The sequence below is a fragment of the Rhincodon typus genome, chromosome 15 (genome assembly GCF_021869965.1).
Source record: "Rhincodon typus isolate 14 chromosome 15, sRhiTyp1.1, whole genome shotgun sequence".
Classification (NCBI taxonomy): Eukaryota; Metazoa; Chordata; class Chondrichthyes; order Orectolobiformes; family Rhincodontidae; genus Rhincodon; species Rhincodon typus.
The window spans coordinates 45616037-45626265 of record NC_063346.1 but is presented as its reverse complement, the minus strand read 5'-3'; the positions used below and the strand labels follow the sequence as shown (position 1 = coordinate 45626265).

Here is a 10229-nt window from a genome sequence, read left to right as displayed (position 1 = left end):
ATATCGGTCATGCTACATAACAGAATCCTTTTGAGGTCAAGCAAGGATGCGTCACTGTCCTGCCCTTTTCTCCACCTTCATCGCCACTATTTTTCTTCTTAAGAACAAGCTTCCCAGTGGTGTGAACATTGTCTACAGAATAGATGGAAAACTTTTAACCTCAACTCACTGGTGTTGTTTTCTTCTTGGATTTCAATCTCGCTTGTAGAACTTCAGCATACAGATAACAATGTCATTTGTGCTCTCAGAAGAGAATCCTCAATCCTCGCTTAACATGAGAATTGCCCACAGTTGATGTAAATGTGTTCACTGCTCTTCCTTCCATTCCACTTGCCATCTCTCACTATCAGTACAGAAGCCTATAAAATGGAGAAACCTACTGAATCTTCACTGTGCTAATGTTGTTGAAAGACTGGAATTTTGTTTGGCTAAATAAAGAATACTATTAGGTATCAATATCCAAACAAATTCATACGAACGTACAATACAAGGGCAGACATAGCCCCCTCCAGTCCACTCCACTATTTACTAAGATCATGGCTTTTCTGTTTGTATTTCAAATTCTATGTTCCACCTACCTTAAATAACCTCAATTCCCTTGTGTCTCTGGTCATTTAGCTCTGCTCTAAAAATAGCTGATTTGCTTCCACCATGACCTGAGACTCTGAGTTCCAAGTTGCAGAATCTCATGAGAAAAAAATTACCCTCATCTGTGTCCTAAAAGGGTGCCCTAAATTTAATACAGTGCCCCCTAGTTCTGGATAGACACCCCATTCCCCAAAGCAAAAGAGGAAACATCCTTTTCATGGCCACCATGTCAAAATTATTCAGGATCTTCTATGCTTCAGTCAAGTCACCCTCAAACTCCAGTGGAAACAAACCCAATCTGTCCAACCTGTCTTAATAAGACTCACTCTAGGTGTCAGAGATAGTAGGAACTGCCGATGCTGGAGAATCTGAGATAACAAGGTGTAGAGCTGGATGAACACAGCAGGCCAGGCAGCATCAGAGGAGCAGGAAAGCTGACGTTTCGGTTCTGGACCCTTTTTCAGAAAAAGCCTTTTCTGAAGCAAAAACATCTTTATCACTTTCATTTTATTTTCCAGGAATTATACACTAAGGTCAATGCCTTTCCCAATGAGTGATGTGTCCCAGGCTTACCGCAGTAATCCAGAAAAAACCGAGGAAGCACTGCAGAAAGTAAAAGTTACCATTATTCTATTTGTGACAGCATTGTATAGTAGAAAGTGTTGTGATTTTGAATTGGTACTGGTTTGGAAATGTATAGCATAAAATATAAAGCTGATTTATAAGGCCAATTTCTGATTTCCAGATACAATCGTACCTCTTACGGAACAATCAGATTAGGAAATTTTCGCCAGAGCAGGCCTTTCGATTGCAAGAGAGAATTATAACTAGTTCCACACAGCAGGTAAGGAGTTGTTTCATTATTGATAGGAAAATCAGAATTTATTGTTAGTTCTCATCTAACATATTTCAATTGTGAATAATCCATCTGAAATCTCTGCTTACTTTAGTTGTCAAAAGATAAATTGGCTACTTCTCTTGCCCATAGACTGTGATCTAGGAATGCTCTCAGGGATCTTTCCTCACTCCATGCTCTTGTTCTTCTATGATTTCCCTTGGCGACATCATCCATAGACATGAGGCCACTTTCCATGTTTTATGCTGACAGCACTAACGTCTAAATCTTCTCCACTCAATAGAGGCCCTTATTTTTCTGCTCTCTTTTTATATAACAAATAACAGTATCAAGGATGGTAACCAGGATGGAAAGAAAACATTGAGTTAATTTATACAGCAGCAAAGCTGGTGTTAATGAAGCTAAATATTTTAAAGCTAAGTTTTACAGGTATGACCATCACCAAAGCCAAGATCAAAACACTAAAGTGAAGTTAAAGCTGAATTGGTGTTTTCGTTTTTCTCAAGGTTTTGTCTGATGTAAGATACTAACAAATCATTCATGATCAGATGCTGAATATAAGATTTACTTTACATACAGAGGATAATGAAGGGGAAAAAGGAAATGTACTCCTAAGAGCTAGCCAGTGGTCAGAGCCTAAAACTAACCTGTGACAGTTGACATAGCAAATTTTGAATGGGAAATTTTGACATAGCAATTTACAATAGTACCTGTTGACAGAAAAATAGGACCAAAAATTATATCAACAAGAAATAAATTTCCTCTGCAGGACACGTAATAATGTATACTGTAAGGAAATCAACTGAATCCACAGTATTTTTTTTTAAATTTTATATAGATGGTGGACAGTATGTGTGAAATGGTGGAAGAAGATTTGAACATCATTAACAAAGACTCTATGAAAGAAAAGCAAGAAGATGTGGTATTTGCTGAAGAAGTCATAAAGGATGCTAAGACATTAACCACTGTGAGTCCTTGAAAAGGCTGCTACCATTTTAAGTACTAAATGTTTAAACATATATTCTCTTACTTCAGCGTGCTACTGGAATGGTGTATCACTGTGTGAAATATTACATAATGATTCAAACACATTGTCTATCCCTTGATCTGTGATGATACCTAATCAGGGTCACATGTTTTTGCCACGGATCTTCATCTGACTGAACAGGTCTATTTGTGACCAGCATGATCTTGAGCACATTGGACAGGAGATCCCACAAGGGTAATGTTATGATTCCAGTTGACGCTAACAAGTCAGATCCCAGAATGACATGATGCTTGATAGACAGACTGTGAATTCCGTTTGTTTACCTTGGAGGTCTCAGTCACTGAACATATTCACAAGAGGCTGCTATTGAACATTTAACAAAAGTGTATTAAATTTATCACATAAAAGACAAAAAACAGACAAGTTATTAGTTCCAAGAGCTATTTCAAAAATGTCTCATCAAAGATATCAGAAAGAAAGATTCCACACTTTTACCCACATAACAACCTTAACAACACCCAAAGCTCAATCAAGGGTCATCCCCATATCCAGACTAAAGCACCATGTTCAGTTGACATATGGAACAGGAATAGGCCATTCAGCCCATCGAGCCTACTTCATCGTTCAATATGCTCATGGCTGACCAAATATGTCTATGCTATTTACCTACATTATCCCCATATCCCTGTACACCATTAATAATCCAAAATCAAACAATCTCCGCTCAAAGAATGAACTTCCACAACCCTAAGGGTACAGAATTGCAAAGAGTCACAACCCTCTAAGTAAAAACATTTCTCCTCATCTCAGTCCTCAATGGCATCCCCCTTATTTTTAAATTGTATCTCTGGCTCTTGACTCCCCAACCAGGAGAAACATCTTACTTGTGTCCACCCTGTCCATCCCTTTAAGTATTTTGGAAGTTTCAAAGAAATTACGTCTCATTCTTCAAGACTCGAGAGAATACAGGCCGAGTTTGCCCAATCTCTCTTCATAGGATAGTTCTGCCATCCCAGGAACAAATCTGGTGAACCATTGTTGTGTTCCTTCTATGGCAATAATAGTTTTCCTGAAATAAGATAACAAAAACTGCGTGCCATTCTCTAGATGCAGTCTAAGCAAGGCTTCACTCTTCACTCTTTCTGTGCTCAAACCCTCATATAGAACTTTAAATAGTACAGCACAGAAATAGGCCCTTCAGCCCATGATGTTGTGCCAAAAATGATGCCAAATTAAACTAATTCCCTCTGCCTGCCCTTAGTCCATATCCCTCCATTCCTTGTTATATTCATGTGCTTATCCAAAAGCCCCTTAAAATGCCCCTGTTGTATCTGCCTCCACCACCAACCCTGGTGGTGCATTCCAGACTCCTACCACTCTGTTTTTTAAACAAAAAACTTGCCCCTCGCAAGTCCTTTTGAACTTCCCCCTCTCATCTTAAATGCACGCCCCCTAGTATTAGATATTTCAATTCTAGGGAAAAGATTCTGACTGTCAACCCTATCTATACATCTCATAACTTTATAGACTTCTATCGTGTCTCCCCTCAGCCTCTGGTGCTCCAGAGAAAACAACCCTAGTTTTTCTAGCCTCTCCTTATAGCTCATACCCTCTATTCCAGGCAGCATCCTGGTAAACTTCTGCAACCTCACCAAAGCCTCCAGATCCTTCCTGTAATGTGCCGACCAGAATTGAATGCAGCCGAACCAAAGTCTTTTAAATCTGCAGCATAACATCCTGCCTCTTGTACTCAATGCTCCGACCAGTAAAGGCAAGCATGCCATTCGGCTTCTCTACCATCCTAGCTACTTGTGGCCCCGTTCAGGGAACTGTGGACTTGAACCCCAAGATCCCCCTGTACATCAATGCTGTTCAGGATCCTGCCTTGAACTGTACACTTTTCTTTAGCATTTGATCTCTCAAAGTGCAGCATCTCACACTTGCCCTGATCTGCAACTGATCTATATCCCGCTGTATCCTTTGACAACCTTTTACACTATTCACAACTCCACTGATCTTTGTCATCTGCAAACTTAGTAACCCACCCATCTACGTTTTCATCCAAATCATTAATATAGCACAAATAGCAGAGGTCCCAGTATAGATCCCTATGGAACACCACTAGTCATGTGCCTCCAGCCAGAGAAACACCCTTCCAGAACTACCCTCTGCCTTCAACAGGCAACCAATTCTGAATTCAAGTGGGCAGGTCACCGTGGATCCCATGCAAATTAATCTGCTGCATGAGCCTACCATGATAAAGACTAAGCTTTCATTAGCCTTCCTAATAGCTTGAAGCATTTGCATGTTAGCTTTCAGTAACTTATTAACAGGTATACCCAGGTCCTTTTTGCAATCTACACTTTCCAACCTCTTAACATTTAAGAAATACTATGTACATCTGTTCCTCACACCAAAGTGGATAACCTTACATTTATTGATATTTTACTCCAACTGTCATGTCCCTGGCCATTTGCTAAGCCTGTCCAAATACTCCTGCAGCCACTTTACATCTTCCTGACAAACACACATTTCTGATGAGCTTTGTACTATTTGGAAATATTACATTAGGTCCCCACATCCAATTTATATGAACAGCTGGAGACCAAGTACTGACTCTTGCAGTACCCCGCTAGTCACCATCTGCTAACACAAGAATGATCCATTTATTCCTCCTCTCCTTTTTACTGGCTGTTAGCCAATACTTAATCTATAATCATACATTACTCCCATCCCATGTGCTTTAATGTTGCTAAGCAACTTCCTTGGGGATCTTCTTAAAAAGCTTTCTGAAAATTCCAAGTATATATTACATCCATCCTTTTTTATCAATTTTGTAAGTGACATCTTCAAACAATTTCAAGTTTGCAAAATACAACTACCCATTTTCAAATCCATGCTGATTGTGTCCAATCAGATCATTTTTATCTATCTGACTCCTCTCTTCCCTTCAACATCTTTTTCTCCATTTCTGAGGATAGCTGGCCACCGATTATCCTCGTACAAACTCACTGACTCCCACAGTTACCTCGACTATACACCCTCACATCCTGCTTTCAGTAGGATTGTATTCCATTCTCCCAGTTTCTCTGTCTCGGTCACACTGTTCTGATGACACCATTTTCCACAGTGGGGTCGGGGAGCCTCAAATCTTCTTTTCCCTCAACCAAGAATTCCCTGCCACTGTGGTTGCAAAAGCCCTTAGCTGCATCCAACCCATTTCCTGCACTTCTGCCCTTACTCCTTCTCTTCCCTCCCACAACAATGATAGGGTCCCCGGGTGCTCACTTTCCACCCACTAGCACCTGCATCCAAAGGATTATAAACCACCATTTCTGCCACCTCCAGCAGACTGCTACAACCAGACTCGCATTCCTCTCCTCTCTCTTGTCAGTATTTCGCAGGCATGTTGCCTCCAGGACACTCTGGTCCACTTCTCCTCCACTCCCAACATCTCCTCACACCTTCCAGGTGAGACAGTGATTTACCGTCCTCTTCACTTAATCTGGTCTACTGCATTCACTGCTCACAGTGTGCTTCTCTCTACACATGGAGAGATAGAGTGCAGACCAGGTTCCCCTTTGCAGAACACCTAAGTTCTGTCTGTAAAAATGACTCCAAGCCTCCAGTTACCTGCCACTTCAACACACCACATGTTCCCTGGCCAACATTTCTGTCTTGAGGGCCTGCTGCAGTGCTCCAGCATGGCACAGCTCAAGTTAGAAGAACTGCATCTCATCTTCCACTTCAGGGCCCCTGCAACCTTCAGGACGCAATGTTGACCTCAATAATTTTTGAGTCTGATCACCTCCTTCTATGTCTTTTACCCACCTGCATCACCCCCCCCACCACCCATCCCAGCTCCTGTCATGACCAATCTCCTGCAATTCCGCCCTCACCCCCTCTCTTCCCTCCAACAATAGCAAAAGGGTTCCCCTTGTCCTTACCTACCATCCCACCAGCATCCACATCCAGAAGATCATCAGACGCCATTTCCGCCACCTCCAGTGAGATGCCACCACCAGGCACATATTCCCCTCCCCTCCCTTGTCTGCCTTCTACAGGGACCGTTCCCTCTGGGATACCCTGGTCCACTCTTCCTTCACCCCCAACACCCTTCCACAGCCCCATGGTATTGTCCCTGCAATCACCAAAGCTGTAACAGCTGCCCATTTACCTCCTCCCTCCCCAGTATCCAAGGGCCCAAACATACCTTCCAGGTGAAGCAGCACTTTATCTGCACTTCCCACAATCTAGTCTACTGCATTTGCAGTTCACAATATGGTCTCCTGTACACTGGGGAAACAAACTGTGGACTGGGGACTGCTTTGCCGAACATCTACGTTTCCCCCCACAAAAAAAGACCCTGAGCTTCCAATTGCCTGCCACTTTAACGCATCACCCTGTTCCCTGGCCAACATCTGTCTCAGGCTTGCTGCAGTGTTCCAGAGAAGCTGTGCACAAGCTGGAAGAGCAACACCTCATTTTCTTCTTGGGGACCCTGACTCGATATCGAGTTCAATAATTTTCGGGCCTAACCTCTTCCCATGTCCCAGCCCCCTACCCCACACACCAGGCCTTGTTACCACATAGCCTGCCATTGCACACCCCCTGTTGTTAGTCACTAATAGTCCCCATTAACAACTATTCACTCTCCCAGCCTGATCATTATTGACTCCTTTGAATGTCCAACTGTTCTTCTCTCTCTTTGGGCTCTTTCCCTACCTATCATTTACTCCTTACCCCTCCCCCCTACCCTATCTTCTGCATTTAGACCAACATTTTCCCAGCTACGATCAGTTTTGAGGAAGTGTCACTGGACCCAAAACATTAACTCTGAGTTTTCTTCACAGATGCTGCCAGACCTGCTGAGCTTTTTCAGCAACTTCTATTTTTGTTCCTGTCATGACACGAGCTGCTTTTAGCACAGCCAAATGATTTTCACTTACTCATTGTCGTCATTATCAGCTTAATGCCACCTTTTTCCTGGCCCATATCCATTCTAAAGAAGAGTCACTGGACTTGAAATGTTAACTCTGCTTTCTCTCCACTGCTGCCAGACATGTTGAGTTTCTCCAGCAATTTCTGTTTTAGTTTCTTAGTCCTCTTTTGCTGTATTCTTCACAACTTCCCAATCATATTTATTACTATTTCTGACCAGTTTATAAAACTATTGTTTTAATTTCACGCAATCCTTAACTTCCTTTGTCAGTCATAGTTGACTGACCTTTTTTGAGTTTTTACTCCATTTGATCAGTTTCTTTTTTAGCAAATGTCTGCTTTCATTGGATGCTCTCTTCCTGAGATCATTAAATGAGGTGCTGACTCAGCTCACTTACTGCTTCTCATAATTTCCCTAACCTTGTGTCTTCATAACTTTTGTAGGCTGTCTTCCTCTATAATACTTTTTATTTTTGGCTTTTTTTCTAAACAGCACAAGATATTTCCCTCAGCCCTTACTATGTGGGCTGCAAATAACAACATTTCTGATGTTAAAGACATCTTTCCCTGAAATGACCTGCTTTGGTCTGAAATTAAGGTTCATTTGACTGAATGAACCGGCCTCTCGCGCCCCCACCGCCACCCACCCCCGCACCCCCACCCCCACGCCCTCTCGCCTTCATTTGTTTTAAAAGTGAAAAGTTTGTCCTGTAATAAGATATTTTTTTAAAAAGAACGCATTAGACATTTTACGGAGAAAGGAGACTGGCAATCCTATGATATGAGTCCTGTCTCCCTGTTTTTTGAGACTGTTGTTGAAGTGAGGCAAGAGAGAGGTACAAGTCTGCAAGTGAGCAAGGGTGCAATTAGAGATTTCTTATGTGGAGAAAATGGTGTACAGTCCTGAGGGGCTGAATGTTTAGTTTCATTTTGTAACATTCTGTAATCTCAATGATCACAAGTTTTCCAACTCTAGGTTGTTGGGAATGCAGAGAAACAGCTTTGTGGGCACTCAAACACAGCGGGCTGGGACAGTAGAAAACTTTGCTGAGCTGAATGACCTGTCATGATCTTCATATTTTCTTGTATTCTAATTAATTAGCAAGGTCAAAGAAAATATGACCTCTGCTTATATCATTGTCTGAGAAGTAAATTCCTGTAATCTGATCTTAGGCAGTCTTGTTCATTAATACCTTTAATTTCAACTTCCTCAAGAAGTAAAGAATTGAAGGGTTGCATTATGAAACCTTTAAAAGCTCATTTTAACATAGATTTTTAATTATTAATAATGTTTTTATTTACTACCTGGAGTTTCGAGCTGTTTTGCTCACTCTATCTCTCGCATCTTATTTTTACAGGTGTTACCAACCTTGTACCAAGTGGGTAATACTCCACCTTTACTAAGAGCGGTGCAAAACAAGCTGGAGTCAGTAGCTGAAGAAGTCTCCCAGGCTGTAAATGAAGAAATCCAGGTATGAACCAGCCATCTGGCTGACTTGGATCTTTAAAAGCTCTGCAAACCATATTCTCCCCACAGAATATGTGCAGATTGTGTTCTTCCAGGAAGATATGAGCTCTTTGGTGTTTTAACCAGTGTTACAATCCTGCCAATGTATGGGGAAAGGAGATGTCTTCTTATTCAACTGTTTCAGTGACACTAAAGAAAATGTGAATGAGTTAACATCCATTTGACATTTTGCATCTGAAGTATCTCCCCTTTCATTTAGAGACAGAAATTTCTGAAGGAGGATCTGGGCCTGAAACGTCAGCCTTCCTGCTCTTCTGATGCTGCTTGACCTGCTGTGTTCATCCAGCTCTACACCTTGTTATCTCCTTTCTTTTGTTTCTTTGAGGTTCTCATTTAGTTTGATCTGCTGCAGTGGATTTCATTGGAGCTTTCTCTTCAGGAAATTGAGACTGATTTGTTAATGTGGCACCCACCATTTGTTCTTCTTTAGCCAGACAGGGAGTTTGGAGTGTGTGAAGCTTCGACATGATTGAACTACATGGATCCTCCAGTAAGGCAATTAGTATTTACAATAGGACCACAGATAGATCTGCTCATGTTTGCAGAGAACAATTCTGGATATATAAATTGAAAACTGTCTTTCAGTCCTGAAAATTCACTGAATTACCTGGAAGACTGAGCTGTTCGATTCAAACCTGGTGGTGAGGAACTGAGCAGGACTGCGAAATGCATTTTCTAGAACTGAGGAGAACCTCCCAGTTGTACACAATCCCCAGAGAAGGATTGTGACAGGGCTGCTGTGGTTTAGTTATATTGTACTGGGTATATTATGCTTACAACTTTTCTCTTTTTGAGCTTTTGGGGTGTGGATATATGTTGGATAAATATAAACTTGTGACTTTCATATTAAATGCAAGTAGTATCTATTTGATTTTATTGTGTCACATGTACCTAAATACAGTGTTTTGTGAGCAATACAGGCAGATCATAGTAAACAAGGACACACAGACCATAGGGTGCTTAGACAGAGCGAGCATACAAGGTTACGACTGCACAGGAGATGCACAAAAGCAAGGTCAACATTAGGGCTGAAATTAGAGGTCCATTCAGCAGTCTGATAAGACCAGGGAAAAAGCTCTTCTTGAAACTGTTGGTGCATGTGTTCGAACTTCTGTATCTTCTGCCTGACGGAAGAGGTTGGAAATAAGTGTTACTTGGGTGGGAGGGGGTCCTTGACGACATTGGCAACCTTTCTGTGGCAACGAAAAGTGTAAATGGAGTCCACTGATGAGAGATAACAAGGTGTAGAGCTGGATGAACACAGCAGGCCAAGCAGCATCAGAGGAGCAGGAAGGCTGACGTTTCGGGCCTAGACCCTTCTTCAGAAA

The 10229-nt window shown here is 41.8% G+C and overlaps 1 protein-coding gene across 1 annotated transcript in view; it reads left to right on the top strand.

Annotated features, from left to right (window-relative positions):
* The first annotated feature begins 1110 nt into the window (after positions 1-1110).
* Positions 1111-10229, top strand: part of LOC109925294 (rho family-interacting cell polarization regulator 1) — a 71621-nt gene continuing 62502 nt past the window's right edge. Inside the window, exons 1-4 of the mRNA XM_048605992.1 lie at positions 1111-1200; positions 1334-1432; positions 2283-2411; positions 8732-8845. Coding sequence (XP_048461949.1) covers positions 1126-1200; positions 1334-1432; positions 2283-2411; positions 8732-8845 — 417 coding nt within the window. The 5' untranslated portion in view covers positions 1111-1125. The remainder of the gene's footprint in view (positions 1201-1333; positions 1433-2282; positions 2412-8731; positions 8846-10229) is intronic.